General features: G+C 41.3%; 1 protein-coding gene across 2 annotated transcripts in view; it reads right to left on the reverse strand.

The window, feature by feature from the left end:
• Positions 1-1,742: 1,742 nt before the first annotated feature.
• CHCHD3 (coiled-coil-helix-coiled-coil-helix domain containing 3) overlaps positions 1,743-23,343 on the reverse strand; it is a 302,128-nt gene continuing 280,527 nt past the window's right edge. Inside the window, exons 7-8 of one of the 2 annotated variants that reach the window (XM_074975750.1) lie at positions 15,593-15,728; positions 1,743-2,487 (exon numbers count right to left, since the gene is read on the reverse strand). In XM_074975750.1, coding sequence (XP_074831851.1) covers positions 2,464-2,487; positions 15,593-15,728 — 160 coding nt within the window. In that variant the 3' untranslated portion in view covers positions 1,743-2,463. Of the gene's footprint in view, positions 2,491-15,592; positions 15,729-23,343 lie in introns of both variants that reach the window. The other variant, XM_074975741.1, reaches the window with a different exon arrangement.

The following is a 23,343-nucleotide window of genomic DNA, read 5'->3' on the forward strand; positions in this document are numbered from 1 at the left end:
CAAACTGCTTGTGAGTCATCTACAAGTGCAATCACTTGAAGATACAGCATTCATCTTTCCATAACAATAGCTCTTCAAGATGTGTTGCACAAGTTACGTTCCACGAACCATCCTCCTTTCCGTCTCTAGCAGAGTCTTATCTCATAAGGAGGAACTGGGAGTAAGGGCACTTACAAGTAGTGCAGGCACGTCGAAGTGCCCACGGCTACACGGCTTGCTGGCACTTTGAAGTTAGCAACTTCGAAGTTCACGCAGCAATAATTCGGCTAATGCAGCACAGCACGTCATTGCTGTTCACCACTTGGGCTCGTTTACACAAGCCCAAGATGCTTCTAAGAACAGAACCCCTCAAACTCTCTAACGCAGCTGGAAAAGAGCCAGGACAGTTTGGCCGCCGTTGGTCAGTGCTGTCAGAATGGGAAATTAACACACAGCCAGCAATAGCAAAGATCTTTCCGCCCCACCCTGCCCCCAACACTTCTCTTTCCCTGATTTTACAAAATCATTTGGCCTCCCAAACATCAGTGCTTCCTCAGTGTCGCATTTTGCTGCCAATTCAAAGACTGGCAAGGATCTGCCAACTTCTTGGCTCTCAGTTACAAACGACAACGTTATAACGAAGAATTTGTGTGTTAGTTGATTTGTAAACACAGCGGCAAGTCCCTGGGTAAACATGTTGCCTATGTTCCTATTATTTCTCCCAAGCAGTTCACCTGGCATCCCACATCACATGCCAGGATTTCCCCTCTCCTTAAGTTACTACAGTTCCTTCACACTTAAAAGAGCCCAGCTTCTCTTTGTATTGCTAAAAAACCAAACCAAACCCCAACCCTTTAATTAATCTGTAATCACAAAGCATCTTGATAATTAGCGCAGGAGAGTTGCTGGAAACCCTGTGAATACAAATCAGATCTGCAGGTGCGCTTGCATGTAGGATATGGTTCTATTCCAACCAATTAGGGAATTAGAACAAGTAAATAAATAGCAGAGGATTTTCCAGATATGTAGCTCGCTTGAAACTTTTATTATTGCTCAAAAAATTCTGCAGGCTGTCGGAGCCATTCAGATAAAAGGACAATTTGAAATCAATGAAAGTACTGCCAGAATAAGGACAATAGGGGTTGTTGGCCCTGCTAATGTCACTCAGATAGCAGGGATTGGTTTGACGGACAGTCTTTCATGCTCAAGATAATCTCAAGGTATTGTTCAAAATAAGGAGCTAGATGCAGGTGGTGCAGGGACAAATCAATCAGCAGTGTACTGTCAAATGGATAAACTGTCACGTGTGCAGCACTGGCTGGAACATAGGGATAATCCCCTAATCTTAGTAAGGAACCATTTACCAACCTCCACGGCCAGGCTTAAAGTTTTGTCTGGAGAAGGGTCTCTCTCTTGCAGGGCAGAACTGCGGCATCAGCAGCAGACGAAAGTGTAGTCTAATATTTGAAGCAATTTATTCATGACACTGGCTTGCTGGGTTACTAGACAAATCCATGTGCCACAATACACAAATTGTAAAACGGGTATAACTACCACCTGTGCAATGTGCTCCATAATCCCCGGGTGAATGTTATTACCTAAGGGTGTCATTAGCACCCAGTTCTGGTGTAGGCATGGAACGCACAACTTTGTACTACAGGAGTGAGAGCAATACCAGCTGCAGCTGATACGAACTGCACTGGGAATGTCAGCAGACTACAAACAGCGGAAAGAAGTGGATGAGACTGAAACATCAATTCTGTTCACAAAATATATTTATTGTTGATACAGAGAGAGGCAATTTCAGTACTTGATGACAGCTAATAGCGTAACAGAATAGCAGGTTACTGATCGAACATAATTAAAGGCCATTTTACACCTTGCACTCCTTCAGTATCGGAGTGTTAACATTATTGCAGCAGAGGGTGTGGGGAACAAAGGGGGGACTTTTTGGTTTCATCATCTTTGTAATAAGTTAAGCAAACATTTCTTCAATTACATTGAAAAAGGAAAAGTTCTCCGCAGCCATTACTCAGCACAGGCTGAATCATGTGGAGCAGCAATTGGCCAGTTCGCAGACTGCCCTGCCCTGGGACACTAAGCATTATATACCCCGGGATTTGGCAGTGTGGCGTTACTGAGCACATTCTATAGTGAAATAGCAGCGTTTGGAAACAGTTTTCCCTCCTCTAAGGTCAGGGGAAGGTATTTTTTCTTTACCTTTTTCCAATCACCAGTAAGTGAGTTTTCCTACGACTGCATAGCATCCTCGGCTGGATCGTTTCTGATGTAATAAGATACAGGTCTCAGCTTTTCAGATGGCCCCACTGATTGAACTCTGACGGCTGCTGCTCTTGAAATGGCTCTTCCAGTTTTGCTCTTTATTGGTCTGCCCTGTAGATGGGCTGTCAGCTCGTTCTTGGGAAAAAATGCTCTGCTGCTGGAATTAGAGTTGATGGCTTTGTGCTCGATTTGGAAGTCATCTTACCCTCCTCTGCCAAGCATGCTCTGCTGAGAACAGGGGGAAAAGAGCAGATTTCAACATGTAAAGCTATATTGAAAGTCCTCTTCAACATCAGCAACCACCATATACACTATCGGCTGTTTGCAGGCAACCTGAATTCAAGGGACAGCACTGTACAGCAAAAATGTCAGCACCCGTGCAACAGCCGCAAGAAGCTCAGAAACAGAATGCATCAATACTGCAGACTCAGCAAGCAGGACACCACAACACTGAAAAGCTGGAGGAAGAAGTCCTTTTGCCTTTCCTAACAGTATCACCTGTGGCTGTTAGCCATTTTAGGCTTCTTTTAAAAAAATCTGCCCTTACAAGAAGGAAAAGCCCACTCTCAAGGTCACTAGGCAATTCCTATTCCTAGGGTGTTTTGGGATACCATCTTTCATAACATTTTAAACATATAACTTAAACCAATCCCCCTACTCCCTAACTTCCTGGGGTCTGTGAGTCCAGACGAAAACAGACTCGCTAGCTTTAAACAGACCACACTGACCATGTGCACCTCTGCTCACTTTACACGTACCGCCAGGCCAGACAAACCTAACAGCACAAAGTGCCATAATGCACAGCTGCCCCAAATACTCCACTATCAGAAGTTCATAAGCTGAACTGATGTTCCTTCCAGCTCTACAGCACAGAACTGTTAAGCTCCACCAGCATATCCAGTCACCAAAAGGGAGAGTGCTGCCCCAGGCAACAGGCTCCATCAGGGATATAGAGACCTGGGTGGTTACACTACTGGGCTAGCTGAGGATTTCCTATTGCTATGGACTGGGAGAGAAAAGGTTGGGGGAAACAAAAATGTCTACATGCTCCAAGAGGTAAGAGAGGATCAGGACCTGGCTCGGTAAAGAACATACTAAAAAGTGAGTTGGTATCAGATTCGCCAGAATGACAAAAACGTGCTGGAGGGCTTAAAGGTTAACCAGAAGGAAGCTGTTGCTCTTAGTGCTTGGTGTACAAGAAAGGTAACAATGGTAAGTGGGGACAGACTTGGAACGGATACGCTTAACTGAAGCCTGAGCCCCAAATGCAGGCTTTGGAAAGTGACATGGTCTGCTACTAGGGAGGGAAAGCCAGCCTACCGTTAGCTGGCAATTATTTTAGTAGTTTACAGGGGGACAAGGCTGAATTTCCATCTCATCTGCAGTGAGTTGGGATTTAGGTCTTGGGAATTTGCAGAACAAGAGAGAATGGAGATTAATAAATGGTGGTGCTAAAAGCATGTATGTGTGTAGGAAAATACAGGGAAAAGCTGCAGGCTGTTGCTTGCAATTTAGCCATACGCACAAGACACATTTATCAAAACTTAGAAGATAAGGTGCAAAGAGCAGTTTGGGTGTAAGGAAAAGACTGCGCCTAGGAAGGAGCAGTTCACAGGCAGATCACTGCACCACAAGCATACACGTGAAACAAAAAACTGCCAAAGATCACAAAGACTGATCGACCGAGATTAAACAAATGAGGAGAAAGTAAGACAGGTCAGAGTCACATTCCTCATTAGAAATAAATCAAAGCAAAACTTTTATTATTTAACAAAATTTATAATCTAAATCTCTCCAGCATCCACTAAGAGGTTTTTGCAGAACTGACGAACGCTATTTTAGCCCAAAGGCTCCACTGTGGTGGTTGTATGAAAACTTGCACGTAACTGCTGTTGGTCTGAATATTAACATTGCATAAATTTAACACTGCATGAATTAACATAGGAAAAATCTCAAAGGATCTGGGAAAAACTCTGCAAGACACAATTTAAAAATTGTTTCTTTTGCTTATGATCCTGCTCAAACTTTTAAATCTTGGAAGGCGAGGAAAGAAATTGTGCATATTTGCCCATCCACAGATTTCTCTCTGTGGTATTTCCTCACCATAGAGATGGATGTATTCTACAGCAAAGAAAAGGTGGGGTAGGCCGGGCGGGGATACTTTCTGTTGCTCAGCAATAAACGGCAGCAGCCCCTGTAAACTATGAACAAAACCTCAGAGGCTGAAAACTGTGGATTGTCTCCTTTGTTGAAATCAACTCGACTGATCGGTTATTTTTGTGAAAGAGGTTCCAGCCTGATTTCTAATTTACTGCTCAGTCTATGTCATTTATGCTGCCCAGCTCTCCTTTCACTGGCTGCGCACTGTGCTTTGTCAAGTCTCTACGCTACCAGCATAAAGTATCATCACTGAAGTTACAGAATGCAAGTTACTTGATCTTTTAGCCCTTCTCCCAGCCAGGGCAAGGCGATTCCTATTCATTTTACGTAGCCCATTTTGTGCCAAATATTACAAAGCAATGAGGGTTCCACTATCTCCCTTGGAGGGCTGCTCGCCTCAGATCCCTCAATGCTCATTTTTGTTGCTCTTAACAGTCTCTGGTTAGGAAGTAACCTTCTGGCAACATACCTAGCACTCAGTGCAATGTCAGAGGTTTGCCACACCATTGTGAACGGTGGGACTATCACCAGCCTGCTGGGTGATGGCAGCCCCATGTCTGATATAAAGTCTACTGTTGCCCCTCTTCCAGCATTACTACTTGCTCAGTTCCCCTCCCTCCTGCCAGAGCACTCACATTTGGATTTTTCTCCCCAGAAGTAAGCAGCATTTCTGTTACCTGCTGCTTAAGTTTCTAATTTCTGTAAATTCTTTATTGGTCACAACAGACTCATTTTAATACCACATGCTAATTTCCCTAATTTGCCATTTCTTTACTCTCCTCCAAGTCTTTAATGAAAATGTCAAAGAATGGTCCAAACCACATAACCTGAGGTAGGCGCCCCCCACAACGTGCCCCTGCCACTTAATAAACTGCCTTTTATTGCTACCTGTCATTGAAGTCCTTTAGCCGGTTTTCACTCCACTCCCAGAGATGCCTCAGATTTTGCAGGACAATCTCAAGTGCTTCTGTAATCCCAAAGAGATCAGATGCACTGCAGCTAGGGCTGTCACTTAACATGTGTTTAACGCTTGTGATTACCGCATGGCAGAATTAACAAGTTAAAAAAATGTATGTGCGTTAATCACAGATTTTTAACTTCAGCTGACAGCCTTAATGGAGATGGGGCCAGAGGCAGCTCTGCAGTTGTGGCTGGGGCTGGCAGCCTAACTCCCCATTGGGGATCAATGCCAGCAGCCTGGATGGGGCTGGTGCTAGTTCCCCAGCTACCCAGCCAGGGCTAGACCCAGCAGCCTGGCCAGGGCTTTTGCCTGCCTTCAAGAGGCCAGTGGAGCCAGGGGCCAGCTGGGAGCAAGGGGGCCTCTATGGCTGGAGGTGGGGCAGAGGCTGGGGACCTCTCCGGGACTCTAGTTGGGGCCAACCCCACAGCTGTGGGACCTCAGGCTGGGGCAGCCCTGCAGCCATAGTACCTGACTGGGGCACAGAACCCTGATGGCAAAACCACAGCTGCAGGGACCCCGGCTGCCCTGTGATTAATCACAAGATTAATTTTTTTTAATCGTGTGACACAATTAATTTTTCTAATTGCTTGACAGCCCTAACTGCAGAATTTAGTCAAATATGTCTTTACTATGGCTATGGAGCATGAGTGAGGTCCATACTGTAATTAGGCTGGAAGACAATGTTTTGTAACCACAACTTCTGGCACTGCTGCATTTGCAGTGGAGGCTAGGCTAAGGCTTGACCCCTGGTCTCAAAGTATTCTCAAACACAGACTAAGCGCCGTAGAAACTGCCATCCATGCTGAGCACAGCTACAACTGCACAGTTGTACTTCAAATCTGTGCTCCACAGTGAGTGTCAGGGTGTAGTACGGATGAGTTTACAACTACACAATTAGGACTCACAGGTAACAACGGTTGTGTCTCTAGTGTAGACAGAATTCAGGAGTTTTTACCAGTCTCATCTATATGCAGTGGCAGCAACAGAAACAGTGAAGAAGGAGCAATTATGTAACCTTTGGGTGTGCTTGCTGCCTTCGTGCCTGAAAGACGCCATGTGGTCTTGTTTGTTTGTTTGGAGGAACATGTACTGACCGTGTGCTGAGCCTAGCAGCCCTTAACAAGGGGACAGGGCTACTCAGGCAGGACAGGGCTGTATAAAGCCTGGCCCTAAGTGACCAGAGGAGCTAGTGAACAGGAGCAGCTAACAGGGGAGTTCAGTGAGGGAGTCCTCCAGGTGAAAGAGGAGTGATTATGTGACCCTTGGAGTAATCCCATGCTTGAATAATAAGAATATAATGGTAGGATTATATTACCAACTACCTGACCAGGATGGTGATAGTGACTGTGCAATGGCTCAGGGAAATTAGGGAGACTATCAAAATAAAGTCAATAATAATGGGGGATTTCAACAATCTCCATATAGACTGGATACACGTCACCTCAGGACGGGAAGCTGAGGTAAAGTTTCTTGACACTTTAAATGACTGCTTCTTGGAGCAGCGAGTCCTGGAACCCACAAGAGGGAGAGGCGATTCCTGATTTAGTCCTAAGCGGAACACAGGATCTGGTCCAAGAAGTGAATACTTTTGGAACCCTTGGTAACAGTGACCATAATATAATTAAATTTAACATTCCTGTAGCTGGGAAAATTACTACAGTGGCCCAAGACTGTAGTATTTAATTTGAGAAAGGGGGATTACACAAAAATGAGGAAGTTAGTTAAACTGAAATTAAGAAGTACAGTACCTAAAGTGAAATCTCTGCAAGCTGCATGGAAACATTTTAAAGACACCATAACAGAGGCTCAACTTTAATATATACCCCGATTAAGGAAACATAGTAAGAGAACCAAATAAGTGCCAACTTGGTTAAACAATAACATAAAAGAGGTAGGAAGAGACAAAAAGGCATCCTTTAAAAAATGCAAGTTAAATCCTAGTGAGGAAAAGAGAAAGGAACATAAACTGCCAAGTGAAGCATAAAAACATAATTAGGAAGGCCAAAAAGAATTTGAAGCACAGCTAGCCAGAGAGTCAAAAAGTAAGAGCAAAAAAATTTTTAAGTACATCAGAAGCTCGAAGCCTGCTGAACAACCATTAGGGCCACTGGATGATCGAGATGCTAAAGAAGCAGTCAAGGATGATAAGACCATTGCAGGAAAAGTAAATGATTTCTTTGCATCAGTCTTCACAGCTGAGGATGTCAGGGACATTCCCAAACCTGAGCAATTCTTTTCAGGTAACAAATCTGGTGAACTGTCTCAAATTGAGGTTTCTTTAGAAGGGGTTCTGGAACAAATTGTTAAACTAAACAGCAGTAAGTCACCAACTCTGCCATGAAGCCACTGAGAGCTTCATGCCAGTCCCAAACCTGGATGAAGGAGGAGGGTTGGTCAGATGTGTGTCGAATGCGCTGACCGTCAAACAACAATACGAATAAAATCTGATGCCAGCCCAACCAAATGTTAAAAAATGCTGGCTCGGACGTTGCCCGGATAAACAAGGTCTGCGATACCAATCGAGCGATGGGGGTTGGGTCGATAAGCTGGCTATCACAAGAAAATTACACCTATCACATATGCTATCCATTGGAACATGGAACATCTGAACACTGTGGGCAACGGGAAAATTAGAGCTGCTTCAGAAGGAAATGGAGAGATATCGATGTGATATGCTTGGACTGGCAGAGATGTGTTGGATGGGATCAGGAGAGATATGTGGTTGCAAAGTCATTTGGTCAGGAAACAAAATGAAGCATGAAGCAGGAGTTGGATTCCTTCTTAGCAAAACAGCTAGAAGAGCATTATTAGGATACAAACCAGTGAGTGCAAGAATGATGGTCGCGCAATTTGAAGCAAAACCGTTCAACATCTCAGTCATTCAGGTATATGCACCCACGTCAGACAGTATGGAAAAGATTGAGCTATTTTATAAACACTTGACAAAAACGGTGGAGGAGGTACCGAAGAAAGATGTGTTGATCATTGGAGGAGATTGGAATGCGAAGGTTGGAACAGATAATGAGGGTTGGGAGAGAGAGTCATGGGAAGGTTTGGATATGGAGAAAGAAATGAACGAGGTGAGAAACTGTTAGAGTTTGCTACAGAGCACAAGATGGTGATTTGCAACACAAGATTCCAACAAAAGGACTGTAGGAAGTGGACATGGCAATCGAATTATGGGAACTCCAAGAACATGATAGATATTATTTTGATAAGAAGAAGATGGATAAACATCAGTGCCGAACTTTCCAAGGAGCAGCTACGGACTCAGACCAGTCTAGTGATTGCAAACATCAAGATAAAACTCAAAAGAAAATGTAAGGCACAGTTTAAGAAAAGAAGAGATGTGGCGAGGCTATGTGAGAAAGAAACAGGGAATGCATACAGAACAGCACTTGAAGAGAAGATTAAGAATATCACCACAGAGAAAGACCTAGATATGAGAGTCGCAGGGACAGCCATCGCTGTAGAAGAGGCAATTGAGCAGACTGTTCCAGAAGAAGAAAAGATCAATAAGAAGTGGATTACCCAGAAAACACTGAAGTTGGTTCAAGAGAAAAGAGCGTTGAAGATCAGAAGAGATGTTTCTGAGATGGCAGAACAGCAATATAGGATGAAATGCAATGAGGTAAGGAAAGCAGCCAGAAAGGATAAGGAGAAATGGTTAGAGAAGCAATGTAAAGATATTGAGAGGTATTACGGTGAACGTAAGACCAGGGAGGTGTATAAGACAATTAGGAATATTAATAGGAAATGGCAACCGAAGCAGATGGCGATCAAAGATGAGAACGAAGAGGTGCTCATGAACAGGGAGAAGATTGTGCAGCAATGGACGAGATATTGCACTGATCTATACAAAGCACAGTTGGACACGAGTGTCTCAGAGAGACTGATTGAAGAATTGAAAGAGATATCTCCCCCGAGCATCGAGAGCGAGACCGATATTTCAAAGGAGGAAGTAGAAAAAGCAGTGAAATGACTGAACAACAACAAGAGCCCTGGAAATGATAAGATCATGGGAGAGATGATCAAATATGGCGGAGAAAGCATGATACAGGAAATACACCGACTATGTAATATAGCATGGAAAGAAAGGAAGGCACCTAAGGAACGGACAAGATCTGTGCTAGTGACAATACCCAAGAAAGGAAGTACACTGGAGTGCAAGAACTACAGAATGATTGCCCTAACGAGTCATCTAGGAAAGGTGCTGATGATGATCCTGACGGAGAGATTAAGATCGCCGATAGAAGAACATATAGCAGACGAGCAAGAAGGGTTCCGAAAAGATAGAACTACTATACAGCAGATACTGGCACTAAGACTGACAGCGGAGAAAGCTCAACGAAAGAACAAAAACGTATTCACTTGCTTCCTCGATTTTCAAAAGGCATTTGACAGTATAGATCAGAAAGTGACTTGGGCGGTGTTGGAGTCATACGGAATGGATAGCAGACTAATACGGTTGTTGAAAGACATCAATGATAATGCGGAAGCAGCGGTGAGAACATGCGGGGAGTTGGGAAGCTGGTTTAAAACAAGTAGAAGTACGAGACAAGGAGATCCAATATAGTCAAGTATCTTCATCGCACATCTGGAGAGAGCAATGGACAAGATCAAGGAAGAGCTGGAAGGGACATCTGTGCACGGGAAAAGAATTAACAACTTGAGGTTCATCAATAATATAGTTATTATTGAGGAAGATGAGGAGAAGCTAGCGAAAACGGTGCAGATGTTAAACGAAGAAGGGAAGTGGTACGGACTCATTATGAACATCGATAAAACAAAAATGATGGTATTTGGAGATAAGGAAATAGGAAGGAAGATCAGTGTGGATGGTATTGAACTAGAAAATTTAGAGAAGTTCACATATCTGGGGAGCAACATAACGTACGATCTGGACTGTAAGAAGGAAATAGCGACGAGAATAGCAAAAGCAAGAGTGAGTTTGAAGGCAATGGATAAGATCTGGAAAAGCAAAGCAATTAGCTTAGGAACAAAGCTGGGCATCTTGAAAACGTGTGTATTCAGCAGCATGTTGCACGGATGTGAGACACGGTGATAACGAAAGATTCAAAAGGAAGAATATTGGCATTCAAAAGGAGTTGTTACAGGAAGATTATGAGAATAGGATGGATGCAGAAGGTCACCAATGAGGAATTATATAGGAAGATACAGCTGAAAGAGAACCTGCTGCAGGAGGTTATAAAATGGAAGCTACAACTATTTGGACATATTTGCAGAATGAACGACGAACGAAAAATCAAAACCTTTGTATTCTGCATAATGGACGATTTGAATAAGAGAGGCAGACCCGACAGAGAATGGATAGATGAGGTAGTAGATTTGTGCGGAGCTAGTCCATAGAAACTAAGCCACTCTGCACTGGATAGGGAAAGATGGAAGGAAATAGTGAGAGAGGCATCAGACACCAACGGGCGCTGAGCCCATGGTTATTGATGACGACGAATAAGTCACCAGGACCAGATGGTATTCATCCAAGAGTTCTGAAGGAACTCAAAAGTGAAACTGCAGAACTACTAACTGTAGTTTGTAACTTGTCATTTAAATCGGCTTCTGTTCCAGATGACGGGAAGATAGCTAATGGGATGCCAATCTTTAAAAAGGGCTCCAAAGGTGATCCTAGCAACCACAGGCCAGTCAGTCTGACTTCAGTACCAGGCAAACTGGTTGAAACTGTAGTAAAGAACAGAATTGTCAGACACGTTGAGGAACATAATTTGTTGGGGAAGAGTCAAAATGGCTTTTGTAAAGGGAAGTCGTGCCTCACCAATCTATTAGAATTTTTTGACCGAGTCAATGAGCATGTGGACAAGGGGGATCCTGTGGATATAGTATACTTAGATTTTCAGAAAGCCTTTGACAAGGTCCCTCACCAAAGGCTGTTAAACAAAATTAACTGTGATGGATAAGAGGGAAGATCATCTCTGGGATTGGTAACTGGTTAAAAGATCAGAAACAAAGAGTAGGAATAAATGGTCAGTTTTCAGAATGGAGAGAGGTAAATAGCAGTGTCCCCTAGCGGTCTGTACTGGGATCAGTCCTATTAAACATGTTTCTAAATGATTTGCAAAAAGGGATAAACAGTGAGATGGCAAGATTTGCAGATGACACAAAACTACTCCAAACAGTTAAATCCCAAGCAGACTCTGAAGAGCTACAAAATGATCTTAACAAAATGACTGGGTAACAAAATGGCAGATGAAATTCAATGTTGATAAATGCAAAGTAATGCGCTTTGGAAAACATAATGCCAACTATACATACAAAATGATGGGGTCTGACTAAGCTGTTACCACTCAAGAAAGAAATATTGGAGGTATTGTGGACTGTTCCCTGAAGACAGCCACTCAGTGTGCGGCGGCAGTCAACAAAGCTAACAAAATGTTGCTGATCATTAAGAAAGGAATAGATAATAAAACAGAAAATGTCATAGTACCTTTATCCATGGTATGTCCACATCTGGAATACTGTGTACAGATGTGGTCGCCCCATCTCAAAAAATATACACTGGAATTGGAAAAGGTTCAGAAAAGGGCAACAAAAATGATTAAGGGTATGGAATGTCTGCCATATGAGGCGAGATTAATAAGACCAGGACTTTTTAGCTTGGAAAAAAAGACGATTAAGAGGGGATACGAAAGAGGTATATAAAATTATGACTGGTGTGGAAAAAATAAATAAGGAATTGTTATTTACTCCTTCTCACAACACAAGAACTGGGGGTCACCAAATGAAATTAATAGGCAGCAGGTTTAAAACAAACAATAGGAAATATTTTATCACACAACGCACAGTTAACCTGTGGAATTTCTTGCCAGAGAATGTTGGGAAGACCTAGAGTTTAAAAAAGAACTAGACAAATTCATGGGAGATAGTTCCATCAATGGCTACTAGCCAGAATGGGCATAGATGGGGTCCCTAGCCTCTGTTTGCAAGAGGCTGAAAATGGGCAACAGGGAATTGATTACTTAATGATTACCTGCTCTGTTCATTCCCTCTGGGGCACCTGGCACTGGCCACTGTTGGAAGACAGGACACTGGGCTTGATGGATCTATGGTCTGACCTAGTATGGCTGTTCTTTTGCCATGGGCCCCAAGGCAAGGTGCGGGGGGGGGGGGGGCGGGCCTGGATCTTTGCCCTGGAGGGGGCATGGCCAAGGGCAGAAAAAGCAGAGCACAGGGCATTCAGCCCTCAACTCTACCCAGACCATGGTGCTGGTCCCCTCCTCCCACCACTTTGCTCCCCTGTCGGCAGCTCTGTCTATACCTGCTTCATAAGAGGGTGATAAAAATGTGGACAGACTAAGATTAGTACTCCCATTGTTCTTACCACTGGTATTACCGCAATAATGAATGATTATTTTAGAAATACTGATGAGCAGCCCGCCATAGTGTCTAAGGATGGTAATAAGCTTTGCCTTCTCCCTCACTATTATAATAGCATGAAAATAGTTAAAGTTCACTTCTACTTATCAGACTAGCTTCCTAGGACTTCAGGTAAAGATTAAAGCAAAGGATGTCAAATTCCTCAGTGTTAGCAGCTCTCAAATTTTCTGAGAAGGGGAGAAAAGATGAGACAGACATATGATTACAGACAGGGAGGGAAACAAAGAGCATATAGAAGAGAGCGTGAAATGATAGGCAAGAGAGAGGAGTCAATAAATTCAATTTATGAAAAGCACCGAGAATCCTCTGCCTGAGCACAAGTGCCCAGCCTCCCCATCTGGAAATCAAATTAGTTAATTTATTTGAGTTTTAATGTCTTTTTCTAGTCCCCTTAGCTAGTTTTTTCCCCTTTGTTTTGCTTCTTGTAACCCACACCAGTTAACTTTTTCATTCCTGAATCCACTTCTGAGCACATATCTTCATTTGTTAATGTTCGCTGTACATTAAAATAACATTATTTTGTAGTAACTGCACAATTTCAGTAACAAGCAAGCTAAATAATAATTACATTTACAGCTGTAACACACAAAGGATGAGAACTGATTATTATTATGACAATTGTTGTTTCTGGCTGCAAATATCTCCATTATAGAAAGCTTCCCAATGTCAGATATCTTAGGTAGCAAACTTGTACGGATCACCATTTCTAAAGACTGTAAGAATGAAAATGAAAAAAGGGCTTGAAAAAAATCCAAGATTTTGTGCAGGAAATATTTGTAAGTATTCAAGAGGTTCAGCAAAAAATGGATACCTATCTCTAGGCCATTTCAAAGCATATGAGCATCAACCAAACATAAATGAATTCATCACTATGAACAGTTCTGTAATTAAGGGAAGCATTGTTCACTGTTTATATTAGCTTACAATAGCCTTACAAATGATTTAGAGATGTTAAAAATATGAACAGTAGGTGTTATAGCTGATTATATGCACATCAGCTGACGATATTATAGATGGTTATAAGCAATCTATAACTATTGATTGACCATTCACTAAAAGATCTATTAACATGCATAGCTATAAACATCCATAACAACATGCTTGAAACCACTCAGTTCAGATTTCAAAAAGCAGAAAGGTATCTTATGCTAGTAAGTGAAAATGTGAAAAATTAAATATACACAGATTAGCAGGTTTGGTTAATATGCATCCTAAAGGGTAAAGGGAATTTATCTAAAGAATTTACAGAAATACAAGCAATTATCTCCTAAGAGACACAGCGAATGAACCATAATCCAGAAAACTGAAGAAAAAGCAAACCTGTCTGGGCAGATGAGTGCCCCTTATGGAAAACATGCAATAGCACTATTTGTGCTAAAGAGAGGATAAGGAACATAGTTCTGGTCAATGCCTGCCTGCTGGTCCAAAACTGCTTACATTTCTTGACACCTTAATGTGCCTGAGCAGGGGTCGGTCATAACCTGCCCCAAAATAATTAATAAATAGCATTAGGTTTGGCGAGGAAAAGATAGGCTGGGCATCATGAAAAATTTCATTAGCAGTGGGAATATCAAGGTAAGTGTGGGAGCACAACTGCTTAATGCATTCCTGATTAGATAGGAAGAAAGGCAACAGAACATACCAGAGGGAATCACTTTGCACTCCCAGGAGAATTAGAAAAGGTGACCTATCTGGTCCTTTCCATTTCAAGTCTTTATCCAAACTTTATGCTACAGCAGATCATGCCAGTTTGGAACTACTCATTCACAATATGAAATTAATGACCACAAATTGAACTGGGAAGCTTCAGTGAAAATGTAAAAACTGCCATAGCTCAGATCCTCACAGGCAAACATCATCTCCTTCAGTCGTGGACAACAGAACAGCCTCTCTCTAATTTAAACATGTATTTGCTCATTTCTAGCCTCCTTCGCCTATGCTACTCTGGTATGGTACCTAAAGTAAGTGTGATGAGTCAGCTAGCTGTACCATAGGGCTTCAGTTACCAGTATAGCTGCAGGTTGGGCTTCTTGTTAGTGTACATAAAGAGCCACGCTTTCATAAAATAAAATACCCAGCTGCCACACTATTATGATATTTATACATCGAAGACCTTTGAGAAAATAATCCATGGCAAACAATCCAGTTCGCTCTTAAAACTACATTGTGTATTTAAAAGCCAGATGCAAAGAATATTGTTAAGTTGCTGGATTTTTAAAGAAGTATTAAAGGGGTTGAACACATCTGTAGTTTAAAGGGGTTAAATAAATCTTTTAATATTTTGCACTGGTTTATGCTGTTATTTTGCAACTATCCATTCAAAAATAATTCTGACTTAAGTGGATAATCAAACTTGTAGAGAACATTAGTTTACACTATGGTAAAATTATAATGCTAGCGAATTAGGTTATAAAAGGATAGAACAGGAAGTCTGCAGTGCCACATTCTGTTAGTTGGTCGTACATAAAAAATCAAAACCTGCCTGGTTCATTAGGGTGATGTTAGGGTTTGGAATTTTATGTTAACTCATTAATACCACTCATTAATTCATTTATCTTGCAGCTAAAATCGCAGATATACAAGGAAACATTTGCTAACTGCAATGTCTATTACATGGCAGAACAGACTCTGAAGGGATGTTAGGGAATCACTTTTGCTTGGGTAATTTAAAACTGGACTCTAAAAAGCACATGAAAACATACTGTCAGGGACAATCCTGCATTGGCAAGTGAGAAGGATTAACAAAAGAATCCTGTAATATTGTCTATCTTATAGGAGTTGCATTCCTCTTCTCACCTGTTTGGCATGATTGACACAATGAAGGTATTGGCTAGCCAACACAGAGCAGCTGAGGGTCTCATGTGAATTTTGCTGATAACATTGGAGAATTTTGCTCTGAAGATCAGCACAGATTGGATGAGACTCGTATCGCCTGGGGAAAGAAGAACAGAACATTTTAAAGTTGCCTTCAGAGAAGCATTACATGATGCCATTGTGCAGCCACTTTGATAAAAGTAAACAAAATAATACACAAAAAGCAAAATTTTGTAGAATTAGAAAGGAAAGGTTGCTCCTAAATTATATTGTGCTGTTTACCTAAATAGCAAAATACCAGCACAAGAGGGTGCTTATAAATTGAGCTACAAAGTATTAGGACCAGAGACCAGTTATATGTTCTAGATCAGTATTTGGTTCTCGTTTCTACAGACACTAATACCCAAGTTACTTCAGGTTTCTAATTAAAAGCCCCCAAAGCTACTAATTGTTTCACCTACAACTGGAAAAGATTAAAGAAAGTACCAAAGTTAAGTCTCACTAATGCATATCCCTATGACATCTTAATACCACTGCTTGTTGTGTGCTGACTGTGCGTGTAGGACCGGCAAGGAATGTCATCTTCTTGGACCTGGCCCACAGAGGATATAAGGAACTCACTACTGCCATCAGATGAGGATAACAACCTTTTACTCAACTGATATCCTGTTATTCCTGGACCTGAAGGTCCCCAGGTCTCAGCTCAGCTTCCAGGCATGTTTGTGATTTAAGTAAGTATTTTGTCTTTTCTTCACTGTTGGGGATTCATGACACTTGCATCAGTCTCTCACTAAATTAATGCGGCCACTGTTTTCACCAGAAGCTGTGGGAACTGAATACATCTCAGTTCTTTAAAATGAGACTTTTGGGCACATACCTTATCATCTTACATCTGTCCATGAAGCGCTATTCACCTCTATAACACTGCTGAATTAACAAATAATTCCTGATCTCTAAGCACAGCTCAGACACAGACACCCTCTGTAAACCTGGGCAAATCGAACTGTTACTATTTTACCATCTGTAAAAAGGAGACAGAACATATGCCTACCTCAAAACTAAGGATATTTGTAAGGTGCTTTCAAGATGAAAAATGGTACGTTATTATTAGACTAAGAGCTGTCTCTGGATGTTAACTGGAAATAAAAAAAAAGTTTATTCTATGGCATCCATCACTACATCACAAAGGCCAAAGAAATACTTTTAAAAGCACCATTTTCCCCTATAAATAAACACAACTTCAAATATTCTTCTACTCTCACGACTAATATTCATTTCATGTGTATATATGGCATACATATTACATCTTCCAATTAGTCCTTCAAGGAACATGAAACTGGTGGCTCAAACATACATTCCACGATCCAATTTTTTTTTAATTTATTGAACCAAAAATAAAAACTGAGTACCAGAGCATCCTCAGATGAATATTTTGTTCCTAATTTGCTGATTGGCCCAGGCAGCTCTACATTGTACTCGAGTATGAAAGTAAACTGCAATGAAAAATACTGTTCCTTAGGGACATTTGATTCTTGGCTGCCTCTTAGGATGTACAACCAAAAAGAAATGTTAAATCGCCTTGATTTTACAGTATATGCCCATATAAAACATTCCTCTTACACTCTTCGTTCAGTTCCTTACATCTCTATGAAACACCATAACAAATTTAAATTCAGTCTCAGGTGCTTACACTCTTTATGATCTCAGTGGGCAGACTTGTGTGGATTCTTATGGATGAGGATTTTCCCTTAATCCCTTCGCTGCTGATACTAGCAAGCATTTTAGAGACTGCTGTACATCAAAATGCATGACTATAAAATGTTATACACTGACTGATTACAGCAAGGTCTTCAGCTGTATCAATATCACATAAAACGCAAGAAGCACTGCATATGCTTTTTGTAGACTTATGACTCACCGGTCTGATGATTTTGTTTCTAACAAGATTCACAGATCCCAAGGCCAAAACCAATGCTCATTTTACCTGACTAAAAGACTGCTCTGGATTGATAACCCAATATAACAGAATCAGTTAACAAAATATACAGACATGCATGCATACACAATCTAACCCTGCCTTAATTCACAAGTGACTTTAAAAGTCTGTCATGTACTTTGTACCATATACAGTAGGGTCTCAACATTCCCAAACCTAAGTGTTCAAGTATTTTCAAGTGGCTGCAAGCTGCTGCTTCCCCAGGGCTCTGGGCCATGGAGCACCGGCAGCTACCACTTTTCCCGGGCCCAGGGGTGGAGAATGCCAGTGGCCGCTGCTCCACTTGGGGTGCCAGGCAGGGAGCTCTGGTAGCCACCACTTTCTGTGGGCTCCAGGCAGGCGCCCCGGCCAGCAGGCTCCAGGTGGGAGTGGCTGCCATACAGTACTGTATGGTATTTGTGAAATTCAACATTCATAAGGATTAACACGGAATCCTTGCGAATGTTGAGACCCTACTGTACATTTGGAGCTTGGGGGAAGGAAGGAGATGGCTCTTTATATTTTCATTATGTAAACTTGTGTACATATTATTTCAATACAATTTTGTTTTTTAAGTCATTTATTAGAAACAATTCAAAGCCCACACATAGCTTTTTTTAATTTGAAATATGTCAAGATACAGCTTTGTGCTGCTATCAGTGTTACAGCACCCCAGGGCCTTTGATTTTCTGTCTGTTAATCACTTGTTTTCATAATGTTTTAAAAAGCAGCTTTATCCAACTATCAAGCTCCTTAGGCCTTTGAACCTGGTATATACAGGAGCTGAATGAAACACGTACAATTTCTTGAGTACAGTATGTTGATTTTCTTGGATTAGTCTGCTAGGGAAGAACACTGGCTCTGTATTGATCTGCTATGGTTGTTAGGCCATCCTAATGCATGGTTTTCACTTTTGGGAAAAGTCTAAATGTCTATCTAACATTAGGTAGCCAAAAAACACAAACTGTATTACCTCCCATTTGGAAAGAGATTCTAAGATGCTTCCAGTGTGCATAATGGGAGTCTGCCACACAGTTACTACCTGTGTAGAACAGAGGTTCTCAAACTTCATTAACCCATGCCACTCTCCTGACAACTAAAATACTACACGACCCCCGGAAAAGAGGGGGTGGGGCAGAAGAGAGAGTCAAAGCAAAAGCCTAAGGGCTTCAGCCTCAGGTGCGTGGGGTAGGGAAACAGTCTGTAACTTAAGCCCCATCACCTATGGCTGAAGGCCTCAGGCTTTGGTTTAAGCTCTGGGCAGTGGAACTTGGGCTTTGACTTGGGTTTCAGCTCCGGGTGGCGGAACTTGGGCTTCAACTTTGTCCCCAGGAACTCTAATGCCAGCCCTGACAATGCCATTAAAATGGGACTGTGACCCACTTTGGGGTCCTGATCCACAGTTTGAGAATCCCTGCTGCAGAGGAAGGCGCTCTCTCCTTATGGTACACAAGACTGCCATTAGATGGGCATCACAGAAAACAAATGGCAAGATAACTCCTTGGAAAGGAAAATAAATCTTTACCTATAAAGGGAAGTTCTTCTAAGGTGTTATAGAAATGGTTAAGGGATGGAAGGTTTGACTGATAAGCAATTAATATCTGTATTTCAGGGAGGGTTTTTTTTTGTTTGTTATTTTGCTTTTGTTTTTTGTACAGTGTTCACCACTGTGGCTTGAGACCACAATATACTATACATCCTGATTTACTGTTGATAAATCTCTCCTGCCTTTGTTAGATCACCCCATTCAGAAAAAGAGTTTTCTGATTCTTAGCCACTCGTGATTTAATGTATTAATAGGGTGTAAAGGCACTAAGAAAGGATAGGAAGTTGAGAGGTGACCAAGGAGATACAATAAGAAACAAAGGTGTTAGAGAAAGAAAAGGTAAGTTTAATATGAGTATCAGGAAATTTTCGTCACTTAGAACATTCACAATGAGACCAGAAAAAATATAATGTAAAGAACAGCCTCTTGCCTGGTTAGGGGGTGAGCTGGATAGTTTGATAAATCTTTCCCTCCCTCAAATAGATTTGATTGGATGATCACTTTAAGGAAATAACACATCCAAGAGATTTAAAAATAGAAAATTGCTAGGTTTTGTGGCATAAATCAGAATAAGGTACAGTCTGATCTAGATAGTACATTACATGGAACAACTGCAAAAACTTGTTTGTGAGCTTATTACTGTATTATTTCTTATCTGCTTTTGCTTTCTTGGCTGTCCTTTAAGCACCTCACATGTTAAGAGGATGCTTCTGTGTACTCATATAAACTTTAGATGACACCATTCACCCACCTTTTCAATCAAGCAAACGTAATGGAAGCTGGTAAAAATAATAAATGAGAACACAGAAAAGGTTTTAAAATTCACATGCTATGCTAAGGGACGAAGAACATATTTAATGAAAGTGACTCTCCTAGCTATCTAGTCTTTCTCAAAGAACGTGGCTCATTATATTCCCAGGGGCACCACAAGAGGAACCCCCTTAGAATGTTCAAACAAACTGTGAATCCAAGAGGAAATCTGACGCAAGCATGGTACGCGGTATAGTTTTGTAAGAAAATGGGCCTCCTGAATGGAAGAATTCGAATTGCTGATGAGTTTCCAACTGTGCAGGTAACTGGTATAATACCATAGGATCAGGAACCATACATTTGTCAGAAGAGTGTAAGAGATCACATATAAAAGCACTAACACATTTTGAAACATACAGGATACACAGATTTCTCAGGTCACGGACTTATTCTTTAGCCTTAGACAATAAGGCATGCATTTGTCTGTGTGTATGCAGAGAGAACAGACAGACACTCATTAGCAAGTGAGTTTCCAGTTGAAACCACATGGAGGTTAAACAGAAATGAATGTTATTAACAAAACTGGATTATTGCTCAGACAACTTGATTGAACACCATTCATACAAAAAATGCCACTGGATCTTAATAGACAGAGGTGACCACAGCCCCAGTGTATTACTCATTCAAATACTGGCATCTCCCCAACATACTATCATTATTATTATTTGTATTATTGCAGTACCTAGGAGTCCACATCAAGCACCAGGATCCCACTGTGCTCAGTACTGTACAAACACAACAAAAAGATGGTTCCTGCCTCAAAGAGTTTATAATCTAAGTATAAGGCAAGAGACAAGAGATGGCTATTGATAGATGGGGGAGTCAAGGAAACAATGAGACACTTGGTCTCCACACACCACAGGATTAACTATTGTCAAGGTTTTATTTTATTTTTTATTTCATGTTTTTGGCATCATGTAAACAAGTTTTGAAGGTGGATAATGAGGTAGCTTTGCAGACACTGACAGGAAGCATGAGGTGCAAAACAGAATAAAGCAAAATGGTGCTTTTGTTTGAAAATTCAGGAAGGGGCTAGTACTGATGGATCATGGGCCAAAAGAAGGCAGGAAAAGATATCTCAATAGTGAATGAGAGATGATTGGGATGGTGTGGATAGGCCACAAAGGGCCTTGAAAGTAAAGACAGGTGGGAAGAGTTTTATATGACATGTGAGGCCCTGTTCAAGTTGAAGTTTTACTATGAAATATAATTATTTTAAAATGTCACAGCAGCATCACAGGTGTTAGAATTTCATGTAAGATGCAGAGTGCTCAGTGCTTCCTCATGTCCAGCCCTACCTCTGAAAACGCTCTGATTTTTCGAACATCGAGGAAGAAGAAGCAGGGATCCCAGCTTTCATCTAAATGCTAAGGCAGTGGCTGCTTGTGGGTCTGGTACCCCTTCAGAAGCGGATGGGGAGGGCTGCAGGCTGGGAGAGCTCTCACTGAACAATCTCACCATCTGACCCACCCTGATCTAGGACAGTGACCAGGTCTGTCTTACTTCATATTCAGCTCCAGTCTCCATCCCTGTCACTCCTGTTTCCTGGCCAGTGGGTTTGGCCTTCCTCAGACACGTGCTCCAAGTGACGGACACTGGTTTCAGTATCTTACCAGCCGGCACTGTAGTATTTTCTCCAGGCTTGTTGTGTGTCACAGCAGGGTGGGCCAGGCTGGGATTCTAGACCACCATGCACTGTTACCTCGACTTCGATCTCCCTGTCTGCAAGACAGAAAGCTAGCTCCACTGTAAGCAACTGATGCAGCCCAATACAATGATTTTTTCCAACAGCTCAGAGGCAGAACTCAGTATCTCCACTTCTGTCTACCCACCACTGGAAAAACAACAGTATTGGGTTTAGTTTCATGATTTCCGTGCAATCCGCAAACCTGCGATTTTCATAGGGCCCTAGTTATAACTTTACCTTGACAGATCAGAGGAACTGATCACAGAAGAAAAAATTAGTGGTGGTATGATCTACAGGTTGTTCAAGCAGAATGAATCTCAAACTAGTTTTGTGTGCGCGCTTGTGTGTGTGCGCGTACACACAGTGCTTTAAAAGACTAGTTTCACAAAAGCTGACAATACCATAAGTCAAATTAGTTGAGAGAGAAAAAGAGAAAATTTCAATAGAAAAATCTGAATGACAGCTGGGAACTGTTCAAGGAATTTTTACTAGATCCCAAAATGCCACAATAAAGAAGGCCACCATGATTAAAAAACTGGCTTAGAGGGGTAACGAAGGAAGTTATAAAAATAAGAACAATATAAAACAAATGAAAGAAAGGTGAAATTAATAGTAATGAATATAAATCAGAAGCTGGCATTTGTAGAAAATTTCTAAAGGACAAAAGGTGAAGTCTATCACCAGCAGAGTTCTTCTTATCCTTATGTAGAGTGTGAACAAAAAAATCCTAAGAATGGAATTGATCCTGTACTATCTGGAAATGGTAGAACTATGCATAATAATACAAAAAGGGCAGATGTGCTCAATAAGTACTTCTTTTATGTATTTGGGAAACAATATGATGTAGTCAGACCATATGATGATCATGTCATGTTCTATTCCAAAAGTTAAACAGCAGATACAGAAGTTAGATGTTTTTTTTAAATCAGCAGATACAGACAACTTGCAGACAAGATTTTTAAAAGAGTCAGACAAGAACAATTAACATTGAAGAACAATTACTGTTAATTTTTCCACCAACTCTTGAACCACTGGGGTAATTCCAAAAATCTGGGGGGGGGGGGAAGTTAATATGCCAATATTTAAAATGAGTGAAAACATTTACCTATAGATCTATCAATCTGATATGACATGGGGGCTGATAAGGGACTCCATTAAAAAACTGGAAGAAGTTAAAATAATTAATGCTAATCAACATGGATTTATGGAAAATAGTTCTTGTCATATTGGAAATCTTTTTCTGATTAGATTACAAATTTTGGTTGACAAAGATAAGAGCACTGATCTAACAGACTTCTGTAAGGCATCTGACTAGGTATGAAAGATGGGGAATCATCACAGAGCAGATATATTTCTAGCAGGGTCCCATAGGGACCAGCTTTTCTCCTTCTGCTACTTAATATTTTCACCAACAACCTGGAAAAAAATCACAGATGACACAAAGATTGTGAGTGAGATACATAATCAAGAGGATAGGACATTGATACAGCGTTATCTGGATCACTTGGCAATTTGTTCACATTTGTTTTAAATACGGCCAAACGTAAACTCTAGCAATAAAGAATTTAGGCCATACTTAGACTGAGCAATCTATCTTGGGCAGCAGGGACTGTGAAAACGATTTGAGTCATGGTAGGTAAATATGAGCTAAATATGAGCTCCCAATATGATACGGCCAACAAGCTAACAAATTCCTTGGATGCATAAAGAGGGGA

Source organism: Carettochelys insculpta, chromosome 1, assembly GCF_033958435.1.
Source record: "Carettochelys insculpta isolate YL-2023 chromosome 1, ASM3395843v1, whole genome shotgun sequence".
Taxonomy (NCBI): domain Eukaryota; kingdom Metazoa; phylum Chordata; order Testudines; family Carettochelyidae; genus Carettochelys; species Carettochelys insculpta.